At 43.1% G+C, this 18,489-nt stretch overlaps 1 protein-coding gene across 1 annotated transcript in view; it reads left to right on the forward strand.

Annotated features, from left to right (window-relative positions):
• The first annotated feature begins 9,356 nt into the window (after nt 1–9,356).
• Nucleotides 9,357–18,489, forward strand: part of SERPINE3 (serpin peptidase inhibitor, clade E (nexin, plasminogen activator inhibitor type 1), member 3) — a 15,408-nt gene continuing 6,275 nt past the window's right edge. Inside the window, exons 1-5 of the mRNA XM_010009808.1 lie at nt 9,357–9,393; nt 9,776–9,979; nt 13,922–14,155; nt 15,452–15,649; nt 17,975–18,173. Of these exons, the coding sequence (XP_010008110.1) occupies nt 9,357–9,393; nt 9,776–9,979; nt 13,922–14,155; nt 15,452–15,649; nt 17,975–18,173 (872 nt within the window). The remainder of the gene's footprint in view (nt 9,394–9,775; nt 9,980–13,921; nt 14,156–15,451; nt 15,650–17,974; nt 18,174–18,489) is intronic.

Here is an 18,489-nt window from a genome sequence, read left to right on the forward strand (position 1 = left end):
CACCCCCACCCCCCCCACCCCCGTAAGGTTCTTCTTGCACCCACTTTGCTCACTTTGCTGCATGTTGGTTTTGATTTATGGGCTACCATGAAGGTGCAGGAGAGCTTCAGTGCTCTGCTTTCCATGTCATGTGAGCAGGGCAGAGCTCAGCTGCTCGGTAAGGGAAGATGTGAGCCACAGTGTGAGCATGCAAGAAAAGACACACGTGCTCACACGTCCCTGAGGCTCCATCAGACATGGTGCTTGTACACAGGAAAGAAAAAGAGAGAGAACTTGTATTCACGAAGTTGTGTTCCTTTGCACCTGAAAAAGAAGAAACTGATCGCTTTGGATTTTCATGCTTTTCACCTTCTGCCCTGTTGCAGTGCCACGCTGACAAATTCTGTCTAGAAAAAGGAAATCTCAATAGAAAGCCGCTAGGAAGAGGCCTTCTGATCAGTGCTTTCCCCTTGCCTTACAACTCCAGCTTTGTACAGTGGTCTCCCCACTCTGTATTTCAAGCTGTATCTGCCTGTAACTCACCCGCAACACGGAGCACTAGACCTCCCTTGGTGAAGCACATGCACCAGCAGATAATCCAGATCAGTTTACCTCTGTGTACCTGGCAGCACGCTACTGTGCAGTGACCAAATATCAGAAGAGTTTGTGGTTAATTAGGATCAGATTAATCCCTGCTGACTGCCTGTCTCTGTGTAAAAAGGGCACTAGAGGTTAGAAAGTATTAAGTACCTTAAACATCTACTTGCATAATGTAAAAACCTATGAAGATCCAGACTTTGTGCTTGAAAGTCTTGATGTGAAATTATTTAGCCCTAGAGACATTTAAACATGCTTCTTATCCTATCAAAGCAAGAAAATCCATTAAAAAAATTCCAGAAGGAAGTGTAACAAATATTTGGCTATGGAAAATAATAAACCAGCAGCACACTGGAGACAAGACAATTACGAAAATTGGCCTTAGAGATTCTGAATATTATTTCCAACTTCTAGGAATTTAGTTCAGCATATGAAGTACAAATTTTATAGCTGCAATAAAGCTTTTTGTCTAGGATACAGTTGTACCTAGTTTTCCATTTTATTAGTTTCTATTTATCATAAAAATACAGCATCTAATAATTAGATAGCCTCATCTATGGCACTCCCCACAGAGCCAGAGGGGCTACACAGAAAAGATACATTTTCTTGCTCTTATATGTTCAAATTATTTAACACATTTCTGACACTAAAATATATTTTGCTGAGATGTTTAGATAACTCTAAGCATGTAAGTGGTTATTTGACATGTCAAAAGATGAAGAACTTCTGTGCTTTTCTCTTAATTTTAAATGTAATGCTATTTTTAAATGAAGAAGGATCCTGATTAAAAAAGCTGAGCTTCAAACAAATGGAGATAATAGTAGAAAGATTCTTAGAGGCAAAACAGACTAATAAAGGATCTACGAATAAAAGACTAATAAAGGATCAGACCAATAAAGCATCAAAACAGACTAATAGAGGATTTCTGTGAGAAAATGTCAAGTTTACGCACATCTTCACATCTGCTTCACTTTCTTTCTTATTTTTTTTTTTTGTTACTGGCACATTTGAATAAGTATTAGGGGCATTTACATACTAGCAGGATATTAGCTCCTTTTGAGGTCATCTGTTCATGTGACATTCCTCATTTGCAGTCATAAGCTTCTCATGGTGACATCACCTTGGTGGCCACAGCGATACGTGTGATGTCACCAGAAGGGATTATAACCTGACGTGGGGAGTAAGCTGCAAAAGCAGATCAGCTCCTAAAGAATAAGGTTTTGTTTTGCCCTGCTACCAGGGGGAGAAGGAAGCACCCACACTCCCTTTCTCCTCCACTTGCCCTGGCAGAGCTATGGACCCTTGCTGCTGCCCAAAAACCCACCAAGATTCTACCATGACCTCTGGTGGAGACAGCTGGTGAGGGACCTGCATCGGGCCCTTCAGAGCTGGGACCCCCACCTACCCTGCTGCTCTTTGGTGCTGTTGTGCCAGCGTTGGGATGGCACATATACAGGAATCTGCTTAGGAAAAAGGAAGCCAATATTGTCAGGAGAAATGCTCAAGATACAGGGACATCTGTAAGCTACATCTGAACTCTCCCACATCTGATAGTGTGGGGGGCACTCTGCTGAAGAAGCATTGAATGTCGGGGGGGGAACTCCTGCAGGGAGGAAGACTGGGGCTGGCTGGGTAGGAGGGTTTGTAAACAACTTTGGTGCACCAAAGTAGGTGCACGAGAAACTATGTGCAACACATACAGTTACAAACAACCTTTCTTCTCTGCCCAGTTCAGGGGCACATCACAAGCTGGGGTGAGAGGGTAGGGCAATCTGCAGTGAGCACAGGGAGGTAGGTATACATGAAAGCCACAGTGGGACTCCCTGTAGATGTGCTATTCCACAGTCAAATGTTGCTCACTTGGGTCCAATTGGTATTCTGCCCTGATCCCCAGGCTGAAAGGAGAGTATCATCTCTGGGATAACAGGCAGGATATAAAAGCTGTGGCACAGTTTGGCAATGTGGCTTTCAATGTGGGTCCACCTGGTTGATTCAGGCCACAGGAGAGGTTAAACTGCAGCTGATAAATTGTCCTGTGCAGACCTGCACTGTAAATAACATTCTTCCACATGATTCGCTCCCCAAGTTCCCATTCAATCTCATCTCTCTCCCCTACTCAACTAAATCCCGCTTTCTGAAAACTAGGCTTCTTATGGGAAGTCAGCTTTGCAATTTCATAAGCATTTTCATGCTTTCATCTTCTGTTTGGCTCCCTGTCGTTTCAGCCAGATCAGTAGCAGAAATTGCAGTTGGCAACATGCTCACATGAGGACCTCTTCCCATGGCATTTACTTGGCATCGTTTATTTGGCACTGTAGGAGACTGTGATAGTCAGTTACATAAGCATTCCGGGGATATCTGCATTAAAATCAGCTTTTTACATACTTTATATTCCCTTGTCAACAGCAAATGTATTTTAATTGTCAGTTCACGTAGTCATCTGGGAGGAAAATGCGCTGCCACAGTGCTGTTCCCCTCTCCCGCTTTTGGCTCAGTGGCAGTTCTTGTCTGACTGTGAGCTCCTACCAGGCCCCATGCAGGGTACTGATTCTCTCCCAGAAGCATTTTAAATCTGCAAGTACCAAAGGGTGACTTCTGAGGGCAGAGGCAGCATTTCACAGACCAGAAGGTCAACTCTGAACGTGCTGATTCAGCACCTCTGAGATACTGCTGGCAGCAAAGTAGCTGATCTGTGACAGCAGCCGTCACAGGTCATCTCTGTGCTGAGGAAGGCTCTTATCATACATTCAGAATCCACAGGGAAGAGGCTTTACTGCTAAGATCTTCATACAACACTGCAGGAAATATATACACAGCTGAGATTATCTCTTTGGAGCTCATGCATCGTTTTCCCTGAAGTTTCTTAAGCCATCTTCCCCTATGAGAAATGCAAAGGAGAACTACTTGGATTACAATAAGAATGTATAAGATCTTTTTCTCTACTCAATAAGCTTTTCTTCTTTTCTTTTTAAAGTCAAAGTTTCAACAACCTGAAAAAACAAGTGATCTTGTTCTTGTGGTTTCTCAGTCCTTTTGAATTCTGTCTATTGAGAACCGTATAATGAGAAGAGTCACCATCAGTTAGATGACTGACCTGGTCTGGACTCTTATTAAGCCTACACTTCTTCAGGTGGAAAGATGTCAGTTCACCGGTGTTACGATGTTAACCTCATTCAGTGAATGAGGAACTCGTGCTTGCTTTGCTTTGCTTTCCACCAGAGAAAGGCACCATCCTGCTCACTGCAGAAGACATCACACAGCACATTAGAAATACCTATCCTGCAACTTGAAAAAGGAGTTGACTGGTAGCTTACACCTATTGTTAACTTACTTCCTGGCTAAGTTTGGGGTTGCTCCCACTACCTGCCCCCAAAACAACCCCTGGGTAGAATTCAGGCCTCATTTATTCCAGGACTCATCCAAAAAGCCCCCATTGCAGAGTCTGGCCCAAGTCTGTCCCCCACACAGTCCTCCAATGCCAATCTATCAGCCCAGGCATCTTTGAGGGAGCCCATGTGCCCTTGGGCATCTCACAGGGCAGGAAACGCTGACACCAGTGTGATGCTGTAAAATCACTGCTCCATTAATTCCAACTGCAGTATTAGAGATAGAGGAGAATGAACCCACAAAAATGTTATATTCATGGTTTAGAGCCACAGGGGCTGAAGGGAACCGAGAGTCAAGTGCTGCACAGTTTGATCACAGCCAGCCTCTGCTACCTCTCTTGCAGCCATGGGCAGGGAGGCTGCCTCCAGCTGCTAAAAAGCCTTTATTGCTGCTAACAGCCCTTATTTCTATCTGGAGCTGGGCAGGAGGGTGAGGGGGAAGCAGTATGGGGGCTCCTGCAGGATGGAGCTCTACTGTGGGACTCTGCGGGACACTGTGTGCCATCCCCAGCAGGTCCTGGCTGGCCAGGTGCTGGCACCAAGCTCATCTGTTCAGCAAGGGAATGCCCTGTGGAGGAGTTTGTTGCCACACCAGCATGTGGAGTTTGGTCTAAGACCCCATTGCAGGGTCAGCTGGCTGCTTTATCCTTTAACAAAGCCCTACAGAAATGACTGACTTCACTGGACTTCGTTGGAGGTGATCATCTACAGTGGTCACCCTTTGAAGAGCCAGGTTTTGTACCCATGCCCCAGAGGGAGGCAGAGGCAGTGCTGGTTTTTGCATGACACGTGGATAGCAGGAAGCAAATTCACTTGAAATTGCTCCATTGGGTGTTCCAGGGCTCTGCAGCCAACTGCCTCCTCATGAAATAAGATCTGCATGAAATGATGATGCAAAGTTTTCTTACCCTGAAATTCAGCAGAACCACCTTCTTGACTGAGCAAGTGTGTTGGCATCTTGCAGTGTGGGCTTTCTTGTGGAGGAGAGATGTAAGCGGGAAGGAAGCTGGCTTGGATTCAATTTGATTTCCCCAGGGTTACATATGTTAAAGAGAGAAAGCACACATAAAAAAGCAGATGCAGATAGAAGGTTAAATTCTGTTATCATTTATGAAGGGATAAACGTACTGTAATCCTACTGATAATAGGGTTCTGCTGGATTGAAATGAAGATTGCTGGAGACAGATCTGACACAGGCAAGCAAACAACAGCATGCTGAAGAGTAAGACGTGCTTCTCATCTGGTCCTCTCATCTTTCTCTCTTCCAGTCTTTCGCTGGACCAAATTCTCCTCCAGATTGCTGTGTAAAGACCCTGCAGCAGAAGCCTAAACTGGCCAGAACCCAAAAGCAGAACTCTTCTCCCTTTCCTCTCTGCAGCCACACCAAACCAGGGCTCAGGTTTATTAGAACACAGATTGATGAATCAGAGAAAACTCTAGGTTCCCCAGAGAAACATTTTTGGGGCAAAAGGCTTCCAAAGAAATCTCCCTCTGCCCAAAGTGACTGTGAAGGCTGTGCCTTTCCTTCTGGTTCTCATTTCAGTCCTATGATTGACTTTCAGGGCTGAACAAGTTCCTCACCGTTCTTCCCAGTGCCACCACTGTGGAAGCTAAACCCTGGGTCTGTTTTCCACCCTGTCCCCAGCAGCTCCCCATTTGCTCTAGAACCCAAGTTGATGTGGTTCATTTGCATTCACAGTCCTGTACCTGAAGGCAGAACCTGGCCCATGAAGACCTCAAAGATGAAGTTCTAGAGAACAGCTGTCTCTGACCATTTCTCTTTCCCCCAACTCTCCTTTCTACTCTTGTGTATTTTCCACATCAGACATAGCAGAGCCATGATGGCATCTGTCAGTGCTGAGCACTGGGGTTGTCTCAGCAGTCTGCCCCCTTCCTCACCACAATGGTCACACAGGAGGACATCAAGGGCTCATGCAGTAATAGCACTGGCACACCAAAGGTGCAGGCAGGACCTAATCCATCAGTGAAAGCAGTCACCACCTACTGCTTGTCTCCAACACTTTCCACCCGTTTTGGTCCCTCTTTGAGGGTTTGCTCAGACATCAGGAAGATCTTTGCTGTTTTCCTTCCCAAAGAGTGGTGGTTTTCTGTGCTCAGTGAGGGCACAGAGGGGTTAGGCTCCCTCACAAGCTTTCAGAACTTCTCCTATAGATGCCCAGAGAAGCTCCATGGAGACAGAGCATTCTATGCTTCAGCCTCCTACCCACACACCCCTCAGCTGTATTTCCTCCAGGCATCCTCAGCTTGTGCCTCCCTCGCTTCCCTCACAGGCAGTCTATAAGTTATCTCAATGTCAAGAAGCATTTCTCAATATACAGCTGCTACCTCTGCCCCTTTCTGTCTTTAAAGAGTTGTCTCGGGGACCAATAAATTGCATTCTTTTTTAAATGCATTTTCAGTGTCTTAAAATGATTGCCAGCAAGTTTATCAGTACTTTCCTCAGTACCTTGTGGTGCATAGCCAGATGAAAAGCCAAAGAAGGACGTGATGCCTAAACTAAGACACAGGCAAATAGAGACAGACTCCCTTTCTCCCCATCAGCCCCATCCTAACACTTTGGCAGGTCCAGGACACCTCTATTTCTGAGAGGGAATTTCTGTAATTGACCTATTTGGTTTTCAGCCCCCTTAAACTACCCTCACTTGGACATCTCAGCTCACTTGGTAATCTCTATTTTCAGACTCACCCCACTCCTCAGACACCCAGTTCATGATTTTGGATCTCAGCTTGGGAAAGAGAAACTTAAAACCTAGGCTACTAAACTGAAGGTGTATGAGAATTTTGGGTCTGACCTTGCTTATGATAAATGTTCGCATCCTTCCCCCAGTGTTTTATCACTTGTTCTTTAGTCACAGGTATTTTCACTGACCCTACTTTTTTACTCTTACTGCCCGTTATCTTTCTAATAACTTACTAATGGATTTTCTTTCCTATTCATGTACATAAAGCACATTTCTTGTTCCTCATGCATGCTTTGAACAGCATTGATAAATTTTAAGTTTTCTTAAGTGCTCTCTCCTTGTCCACAAACACTGTTTTTGCTTCTCAGATTCCTCCACAGCTTTCCTTCCCTAAACCAGGTGCAGAGAGGGAGTGTTTGAAACAAACACTCCAACTTTTAAGTCCTGTCTGCAATGAGACATGACTCAGAATGGCTTTTTCCCCATTCCAACAGAAATTCTGCTGTCCTACCACAGTTAAACTGGGTCCAATTTTCAACTACATCTTCCATAAATACTTACCCCAAACCTGAATAGCAACATTTTTGCCAGTGGGAATTGAATGTCAATTTTTGACAGTAACGCCTAAAGCGTTCAGGGGTTCCCCTATCTTTCTTCCAAATCCTAGCAAATCCACAGGAGAGTATCAAGCAGGGCACAGAGGAAATGTCTTATGAGGTCTGGAGCCTCTGGCAACATCACATCAAGTCCAACTGTGCAGTCCTCACTAGTGACCAGAGTTAATTTACTTATAGACAGCTCGGAGCCCTTCACTTGGTAGTGTCCATTTCATTCCCTCTGAATACATTTTCAGTCCAGTGGATACAGTTAATGATAACTTCAGCAGAGAGGTCCTCACTCAGCAAAACTCTTATGCCCAAATGTAATATTCAGTGTGAGGATACTGTCACTTAAATCCATGGCAAAAGCTACATCCCTGACTGTTGCACTAGGCTGGGGCTGGCCAAGTTTTTGCCCTACATCTGCCATAGCAGGAGTGTGGTCTAAACCCCAGGATCCTGGGACAGATCCTGGTATCAGTGTCTATTCTCTCATCGCCTCAGGACAGCAGAAAGAGGGGAAAACATAAGCACAGACTAAGGGAGGCCCATTGCTTCATTCTCATTTGGGCCCTGATTCAATTGTGTGGCTGCTCCTTCCCTTCTAGGGATGAAACAGTAGCACCTAAAAATTATTTCTTGATTGCAATGACCTTTTCCCCCATATCTTCTTTCCCAGTAGCAACAGGACTGTATGCTGTAAAATAGCAAAGTATATATATAATGTCAAACTCTGAGCAGATCAATAAGCTGCAGTTTTACACTCATTTTTAAGCTGAAACCTTGCTTGTCTTTGGTGTCATCGTGAAGCTGTGAGGCTGAACCTGTGAATATGATGGCCAGGATTTGATCCTGTTTCATTAGGAAAGCCATGGACAGCTGCAACTGCTTGTAAAGTGGTCACAACCACAGCTCTTCTGCTTCTGGTCCATTCAAAGTGACCCCTTCCTCATTTGATCTCTTTCAAGTGCACTGCTTTGTTGTTTCTTTCCTCATGGAAACTAAAGAGTGAATGAAAATCTTTCTATTCAGGATGGCATTAAAAAGAAAAAAAAAAGGGGCAAATAAAGACATTTTAATTGCATGGGATTTCTGAGTAAGGTTTCAAAGTGGGGTGAAAAAATAGCTGTGTGCCTGGTACACAGAGAGCCCTTTCTCTTCCCCTTTGTGGCAGAGGAATCAATGGAATTCATATAACAGAAGGAGGGGGGTGGGAAGAGAGATAGGAGATGTCTTGCTCAGTACCAGCAGGTCACAAGCCCCATGAGGCTCAAGCAAGGCTTGCAAGGAAGTGGCTGACTGTATCTCCATGTGTACCTTTTTGTTCCTTGCCTTGGATTTGCTGGCCAGTGGCATGCTGCTTTGCCTGGCTCTCCATGGAGCTTGTAGCCTACAGGAATTTGGACAGAGTGGTACAGACATCGCCGACAGAGACCCTGATCACTGACTATCCCTTTAAATGCAGTCTCATGACTTAGTCTTTACTCCACTACCTATTAAAGAAGGAGACAAGACGTACATAGACAGCTTCCATTCAGACACCCAGAAGGACAGAGAAAGGCAAGACAATTTAACAGAACTAACTGTGAGTAAATACAAGGCATTAGAGGTGCTCTCTAGAGCAAAGGGCATGGAGAAAGATTTGTAGGAAATCCTGAAGTGAAAGACGGTGCAGTATGTTTTAAAATATACTTGCATACAATGTTCAAAAGGCAAAATTCTGTAAGGAAAGCTATTCTGTCATTTTAGCATTATTCTTTTAAATATGGATTTAAGTGTCTCTTAATAGAACATTGACCAGTGCTTGATTTCCCATAAAATTCTGTAGCAGTGATTTTGTGCTGGAAGAACTGGTGTCTTTTGTAAATTTAACCTTTTTTTACTGGGATAAATTTCATAGAAGGAATAATGGTGGGGGATAGGGTGTGGGGAGGGGGAATTTGAAGCCAGCCTTTGCAAACTTGGATCTAAAGCCCAGCCTGGAGCCTCCAGTTAGATATGTGCTCCTCACAAGGGACGGCCTTCCTTCTGGGAGTGCTGGATGTGACCCCCTTTCTACTGGGGACAGAAAGGAGCTGTGGGTGCTCAGGAGCATGGAGACTGCAATAAAGTGTCCCATCGTCTGTGCAGGTAACTAGCTTTTTAACCAAGGGGTTCCGTGTCTCCACACACGGTGGTGGCCAAGCATCCTGTGTGGTATAACATTCTGGAAAACTCATTTCTTGTTAGTCAACAGTCACCAGCATGTCCCTACATACTCTTTTCTTTGTATGACAATAGTTACTGGGTAGACCTGGACAAGTGTTTTAACAATGATACTACTTTTGCAAGTGGTATCTTAACACTGATGGAAAGAAAAAGTTCCTCTGTCTGCTCAACCTATTGATTTTCTAGATGTATCTGTATTATTAATTGTAGGTATGATTAGCTGGTGGAGAGTGCTCCCAGCTCGCCCTCATGTTGCCCATTTTCGTCTCTGCGTTTTTCCTTTCTGCTTCTTGCTTAACCAAAGCAAACTGCATCTCCTATGATGAACTGAAAGAGCTGAAGACTGAATTTGCCATCAATCTCTACCGACATGTATCTGAAGCAGAGAACAGAACCAATCTGGTAGTCTCTCCAGCAAGTGTGGCTGTTTCTTTGGAGCTTTTGCAGTTTGGAGCTCAAGGAAATACCTTTATGGAGCTGCAGGATGCTCTAGGGTACAACATTCATGGTAATGTACTGCTTATAAAAAATATTTCTTGTCTTAATTTTGCAATAAATTCACAGCTTTACTAAGGAAACAGCAATTACACACATCTTCTGTCTTCTGTCTCACTGCAGGATGCAGTTTAGGAGTATTTTCTCCATCTTTGATAGCCAAGTACCAGCTGGAGAAAGAAAACTTAAGGGAATAGTTGAAACACATGTTATCATTCCTCTTTTCTGTTGACCAGTGCTTACTCTTTTACTGCACTGAAATACAACTACGTCTAGAAAAGCTACTTCTATAAGCAGCAGAATTGGTCCTGGTTTCCCAGAGGTTCGTCATGTCCATTGTGTTCTGGCATCCCTGTGTCGTCTGCAAGGAGGTGCTGGGCAGAGGACAGCTGTTTTCTCTCCAATCCCACTTATGTTTTCTCTCCTGTCCCACTAACAAATTTTGTGAAACCTATAGAAATTGAATTATCTTTAAGACTTTGAACCTTTTTCTAATGTTTTTACAACTGGACAAAAAGATGAAAAGTTATTAGAAGAAGACTGGCAGAGGGAGATACAGTGACAGATGGATGGTGCAATTGCGTCTTTCCATGAAAGCAGGCTAAAATAAAACTCACTGGGAATCTGGAAGGGATATGGAAAAGGCAGATGTCTTAAAATCCAGCGTTATGTCAGCCGAATTTAAGGATGCTGTTTTCATTTTAGCTCTGGATTATCCTACCATCTCACATCACACGTCAAAAACTATTTTACATTATGGGCACAATGTTTATGAAAAGCAGATGACTGCCTCATCTTCAAAATTTGCAGCTTACATACAAAACTTGTGTATAGAGATGACACTGCTATTTCTCAGCATAAGATTTACTGTCAGTGTATGAAGACTAAAGACAAAACCTACAGCAATTTCATCAGCCTGTGCTGTAACTGCCTTAGTCACCATTACCATTTGGTATAACATTGATACTCAAAACCAACACAGAGGTAAGAGCTACCTCTGGCTGATATACAGAGAGGTAGCTGCATGTACTGCCACAAGTACAGTGCATCTATATTATGAGTAACCGATATAATGAAGTCTTGCCTATAAGACTCCTGTTTCTGTAGCTTCAGTAGGGTAATATTAAACAACATTAATTTGTACAGGGATTATACCTTGCTTGACACTTTTGGTCATCAGGGGTTCAGTTAGTAAGAAAGAATCCTAAAAATAATATTGCGCAGTGAAATTCAGGCACAGATCTCCATACAAAATGTAACGAAGTGCAGAGGTGGTTAATGACCTGCTAGCTCTTTTTTGCTGCCTTGCTTCCCATGTGGCACATCATACCAAGCAGACTTTTTATATCCATTTTAGTTGTCTAGTGACACAAGCCACATGAGCTTTGGCTTTCAGTAATATTAATGCATGAATGTGAATATAAACTAGGATGGGACCTATTGCTATTGGTTATAGCAGCACATTTCTGGTGATGGAGAAGCAAACTACTTCCTCAAATGGTTTAAATCAAATAAATACATCAAAAAAATCAAATTTCCTATCAGATGAATAACACCAAATCATATATACGCATATCTGATAAAATTCCTTTCTTCCATTAGATGTTTACATTAATGTTTCTGATGGTCTGTCTTGAACAATAATGAAGGATGTGGTTAAAAACTTAGCAGGCTGAAAACAATGAAAACATTGATGGTTCATTCACTATTCATGAAGAATCCGGTCTTACATGCACTTGTAATCTTCTTTTAATGTTTGGAAGATTTGTTCACGTTTATTCTAGTACTAAGGAAAACAATGTTGAAAGGGGTGTCTCTCTAGACAGCACAGACAAAATGACATGCTTTAAAATGCTTTCTCCTTGCTGCTTTATTTTATCAACAGTAGAGTATTTTAAAGCAATTTTGGACTGTTCTCCAAGTAAGAACTCAGGACTTTGGGTAGCTAAGCACTTTGATATGACTGAAGTTACAAGCTCAGGATACCACACCTCATGTTAACATCTGCTTCCAATTTACCATCTTTGATTTCTCACATCCTCCAGAGAGAGCTTGCCAAATGCTCCTGCGCTAATGCAAAACACATGAGAATAGCACTTTACACCTCAGACTGTGTGAGTTTTCTTGACATCTGTTTAAGGAGGTCACTAGTTTATCCCTTAAAGAGTAATAGATCTAAATTTTAATACCAGACTTCCCACAGGTGATTAGTCTTCCTGTAGGTTATTGAAGGAGCACGATAGAAACACAGAATCAGCTAGGTTGGAAAAGACCTCTAAGATCATCAAGTTCAACCATTACCCCAGGACTGCCAAGACCACCAGTAAACCATATCACTGAGGGCCTCATCTACACAGTTTCTAAACACTTCCAGGGACGGTGATTCCATCACTTCCCTGGGAAGTCTGTTCCAATGCCTGATCACCCTCTCTGTGAAGAAACTTTTCCTATGGGGTCAGAAAGCATGCACTGAATTCTCAGGTGGTAGAAATCAGTAGATGTGGAATTTTCCCTTTACCCCATCAAGAATCTGAATTGACGCAGTAAAAGTCTCCTGGTGACCTGGCTGCCAGTTGGAGACTCACAGTGATCCTGCCTTGACCTGACACTCAGCCTGAAACACGTTAGTCCAGGTAGGATGGACTTCCCAGTTAGCTGCCCCAAGCTACCCATGTCCCAAGCAGCAGCCCAGCCTGACTTCCCTCCAGCACTGCCTACACCCACAGGTGTCTGGAGAAACTGGGTGATTCTTTCCTTTGATTTAATGCAGAGCCTGTAAACACTGTTCAGTCTGGGTGCAAGTCCCAGGCCTCAGGTCACCTCAACATGAACCACCCCATGACAAATCATCACAGCAAGCAAAGTGATGATGGGCAGAAATGGCTGCTAAGTCACCCTTCAGAGGAGCCTACTAGAAACTTTGTGATTTTAATAACACAAGAGCCTCTAAGTTTGCAGGACTTGTGTTCCTCCTGGGCCCACACCTCAGCCTTGTATCCATCACAGAAGCTACCACCGCTGAACTACCATTAGCTTCCTAGGAACAGGAGACCAGGACACTATTCAACTACTTTCATTAGTAGAGAACAAACTAGAGAATACATTACTGAATTTTTGAATGACACTGAGCTCATAATTGCTACAAGCACTTTGGAAGACCAGAATAGAATTGTAAAGGATCCTTGAAAATCTGAGACATGCATGAAGCAAATAGGGGACACTTCAATAAAGACAAGTGTAAAATTCTACATTTACAGGGAATAACCAGTGTTCAAATCAGGGAACAATGGGCCAAAGAAGAGTGTTTTTAGGAAAGGATCTGATGGTTCTTAGGAATTAAAAAAAAAAAATATTTAATGCAAAATATAATTGTACTTCAAAAAAAAAAGCAGGCACTGTTGTGTGTTGTTTAAGAAGAAGAGTTGCTTGTAACACACGTGAAGCAACCTGTCGTCTGTATCTATCATTGCCAGGGCTCACCTGCAATAACAGGCCAGTTCAGGGTGCCATCCTTCAAGAAAAATAAAACACATCAGGGTGAAGGGTAGCAGAGACAGACCTGGCGCAGTCAGGGAGATGCCTTTCCTGGGATGGGTGGCATTGTTAATGCCAGGAGAAGGAGACAGCAGTATTGTGGCAGTGGCAGCTCAGCCAGTCGTGGCATGGAGGTGTGAGCCTGATGTGAAATCAGCCACTTGATATATCTGAATTAGAGTGATTTCTACAGCAACATGAAGAGTCCTGTCCCACGCCCAGTGCATCACCATCCTTGAAACGGCACTTGACAGTAATACCCCATAAAGTCAAGAGTGCTTCAGTTGTTATAGTGATTTAACTTTCAGAGGAGCATCATCAGTGCTGCATCAGCACCAGCACTGGAGCTGAGAGCTGGGCAATCTCTGCTCTCCTTAACCTCAACACGATAATTAGTTCTTCCCTTTCTCTTGCCTGGCAGATCCAAGCGTGCAGGAGTTCTTGCATGCACTGTACGAAGGAGTGACCGACTCCAGCCAAGGCACGGTGGTTCAGCTGGCATGTTCCTTTTTTGTGGACACTGGAGTGCAGCTCTCACCCCATTTTGCTGCACGTGCTGTACACTGGGCAAACAGCAGCCTGCAGCAAACCAACTTCACTGACCCCAACAGAACCACAGCCCAAATACAGGAATGGATCACTGGTAAACTTGGAGGTAATGTAGCAACCAGTGAGAATGACTGCACATGAATAAAATCTAAAATGAAAGTAATGAGAGAAATTGCATTTAACCAAGTATGAAGTTTTTTTGCCACAATATCTTGTCCAGGCTAAGGCTGAGAGCCACGAATATCCATAATGCTGATTTCTAATGTGAAGAAAAAGCTGGAGAAGTCTAAATCTGAGAGTATAGATTTGCAGTATCAAGCTGGTAACCTCTTGACCTTGTTCCTCTAATTTTTAACGTGGCAATCCTTCACAGTGTTGTCAGTTTTAATGAGGAGCAGCCATATTCCCCAGGTACTGAGTCTGCTCCGTTGAATGCTTTCATGCTGCTGTGGGGAACATACAGGGCCATAAGCTCAGCAGTTAGACTCTGAGTTGAAGAAGTCAAAATGGGACCTAAAAAGAATTTACTTTCCATACACAAGAAAACTAATGAAATTAAATTCTGTGTTAATGAAAAAAATAATTGAAAAAGCAAGTCCTTAGAAGCAGCAAAGCAAATCAATCCCTGATTTACCCCACCAGCTTAAATCATATGTGTGTTAATTTGGCCATCAATATGCAAGGTGATGTTAAACACACACATTAAAGCTACTATTAAAGAAAAAAATTCTGTCCTTCTCAAATGAACTGTAATAAGTGATACAGCTTCATGATAGAAAAGTATTGCTCTAGAAGCAGGTACTAAAATGGGAGTTGATATTGTGGTGCTCACCTGCATATCAATGAATTAAAAGTGGATTGCACTCTCAAAAATCACTGAGGTACCCAAAGCAGGATCATTTGAACTGGCAAGTGAATAGGAGAGGGGGAGAATTAGGATATAATCTTCAATTGACTTAGTTATTTTGTAAAATGGTCTGTCATTATGAATCCATTTCATGAGAGATTTCTGGTGCTAATAATAAACTACTCCAAAATACATATGGGCACATTTCAGCTAGAAAACCAGTTGGGGCCAGGGCATGGTGCTGAGCTGTTCATCTACAGCCAGGGCTGCTGTCATCTACGCTGTTCAGTGAGTAGCATAGTCCTGGCACAACTTTGGCCCTCAACACTGACCAACTCAAGCTGGGGAGACCATGGACCAGCCCGCAACCCCAATGAGGTCCATGTACAGATGGGGACGGGAAGGTAGAGGGTTTAACAGCGCTCTGTGAGTTGTGTCTTGCCCTTAGGGGTGAAGAGCAGTCCCAGCTTGCTTTATTTACTCACATAGACCTGACTGTCAGGCTTGGGTGAGTAGGATGGCATGTGTCCCCCTCCCTGTCTCTTTTCCATGCAGATGGGGATGTGCGCAGCGTGCTGCTGGAGAGCACTGGGTCGCCGCTCAGCCAGGTCGCCTTGGTGAGCACCATGTACTTCAAAAGCATGTGGCAGAAGAAGTTTTCCTTTATGGATACCCAGATGCTGCCTTTTACCACGGCAGAGGGCTCAACACTGAAAGTGCCGACAATGCATCACACAGCTGAAGTTAACTACGGTAACTGTCCTTAATCTGGATTTGCTCTATTGAACAACATAGAAGTTTTATTTATTTAATTTCCACAGGTACCACACTAAGATGTGTTATTTTCCCAACTCGGACAAGTCTCAGAAGAACTCCTGTCAAATGAAGAGATCACCTGGGTGACCAAGTTGACTCCTTATAATCCCAGGCAATACAAAAGAGATCATGGGTTCAAACTGGTTTCTAAAATATCTACTGTCCATGCCCCATCCCTCACAGACCAACACCTCCCAGCACTCCATAACAAACTTATCAGCTGTAGCAAATACCAAAAGGCACCAAGATAATGTGCCAGGAGAAGAGAACAGGTGAGACTGAGGATACCACAGTACACAAAGTCCTTTGTAACAGCATGGAGGTTGTTAAATAAAGCTGCCTGGGAAGGGAGGTTGATAGGAAGCATATCTGACCCCATGACAGAGGGGCAGTTAAGACTAGGACTATAACAAGCCCCTACCAATTTGATCTGTGGAGTGGGTAAGAAATTTCCTGTCTCCTTAGCCTTATCACTGTTTGTCCCTTGAGTGTGCAAGCACCAGAGAGAGGATAGTCTCACAGGGAACACCAGCACTGCACACCCATCCCTCCTGTATCTGGTCACAGCCTGCCTCCAAGGCTTTAGGGTAAAACTGAAAGTCTTCAGGGCCAAATTATGCAACAAAGTGGGGAGAAAATTTTATGGACCTTATACCAAATCAGTGGATGATCTCAGCATGGGCTTGGACCAGTATGAACATAGGTCGAACTTTTATTTACATAACATATGAATACAGTGTTGGCTCCTTTCAAAGCTTGGAGAATGTGAGTATGTGGGTTGCTAACAGAAGGACTCATGATGTAGGCTTAATTTCCTGCCACCAGGAACTTGTCCATTTAGCTCTACAATCTCTTTCAAACTGTAAAAAAGCTCCTTTCCCTTCTACCCTAGATTTCAGAACTGCACTTGGGTAAAAACCTTCCTAATTCCAAATCTAATTCTTTTTGAGACCAATTTATATCTCTTAGCATTGTGCCAGCTTTATCCTTTCAGTTAAATAGTTTCTCTTCAGCTTCAATATTTACTCCCAAATGTATTTGCAAGTCACCAAGCTGCCTCTCAGTTTCCTGTTAGCTGAGCTGAAGATGCCGAGCTCTTCTAAACAATTCCACTGAACTAAACCAAACCAAACCAAGTACTCCAATTCTCTATTAGTCCTTTTCTGCACTTTTCCAATTTAGATTAATCTTTCTTGAAAACTAATAACCAGCAATGTCCATAATATTTGCAATGAGACCATATACATAATCAATAAAATGCTCTTAGTATTCCAATGACTTTGTAAAAACACCTTGCATAGTGCACTGCAGAATCAGCTCAGGGTTGGCCCCACCTGAGCCTTTTTGCTTTCTCCATTTTTTTTCCAGCTGATGAGTTGTAGGTAAATCAAGGTGAGAGAAATCTCCACAGGTATATACCTGATATTTGAATTTATCTCACTTTCTTTCTGTGACCTGATTGTCCTTGATGAAAGGGATCATTCAAAATTCGCTGATTGTCAGATTTGATAGGGCCAATTCAGTCTTTGTCACTAGAAATGTTAGAAGCATTTCTAACAAATCTGTTTGAAATTAATACAAAAGACTGGCCCAGTACAACAACAGAGAGGCATAAGATAACTTTCTTTCATTATTAAATGAGAACAGCTGTCTCCCATCAGGATCCAGAACACAGAGCAAGAAAGATTAGCAATGGCTTGTTATTGATCACAGCATTTACAAGATTGTTCATCCTTTTAACATGGCCATGCAGAGTAAATCAGCCTGGGGACAATTAACACTGCTCTAGGAAAATGTCAACGTTACTTTTTACACATGCCTTTTAAACTCTGCAGCTATTTTACATATTCTTTTCTCCCAGGCAATTTGTCAACTATATTTGAATACTGATATATATATATAATCCTTACGGCATGCTCAAAATCAGTTCAAGTAGGAACGCTAAATGTTCTGACTCAGTCATCTCTTTGATTTTCTTTTTAATTAGCAAATAAGGGATGAGGCGTCCACAACTTCTCTGGGATATCTATATCTATCTCTCTATATATAGGTATTTCACACAATCAACTCTGTTCTGATGAGCCACTGTTGGGAGTTAACAGCAGCCTGAGCTTGGTTGTGAGAGCCCATGTGCTAAAGACAACCTCTTACACCCCATCACTGCAGTCCTGAACTGTCTGTTGACCCAGGCCTGGGTTGTGGGGTTTGGGGTTTTTTCCCACCTTAATGATGAAATAAAGATCTATATTTGTCCACCCACAGGCCAGTTCCAGACTGCAGCTCTGGAGGCTTTCAGCGTGATTGAATTACCCTACCTGGGGGAGAAACTCAGCATGTTCCTAGTGCTTCCCAGCCACAAAAGAACATCTTTGTCCCAGATTGAGTCACACATTTCTGTCAAAACCATAACCCTCTGGGCCAGCAGCTTAAAGAGAATGAAGATGGACATTTTTCTACCTAGGTAAGCAATGTCAGTACTCCAAGGTGGCTTCACTACTTCAGTTGTCAGAATTCTGTGTGATAGCGCTCACACAAGCAGTGTACAATGCAAAAGCAAACAAGATGCTTCTGGTTTTGTTATTCATCACATGATCAGGAAAGCTCTAACCCTTTCTTAACCATGAAGAGGTGAGCTAGGAATGCCAAAACTTCGTGGTATGTTCTGTACTGTTTCAGACACCAAGTATTTCAGTTGATCCTACAGATTTCACTTAAAATTTGTTCGGGGTATAACAATCCTTTAAGAATTTAAAAAGAGAGAAATGTTCCTGACTCTT

This window comes from Nestor notabilis, unplaced genomic scaffold (assembly GCF_000696875.1).
Source record: "Nestor notabilis isolate BGI_N333 unplaced genomic scaffold, ASM69687v1 scaffold5162, whole genome shotgun sequence".
Taxonomy (NCBI): Eukaryota; Metazoa; Chordata; class Aves; order Psittaciformes; family Psittacidae; genus Nestor; species Nestor notabilis.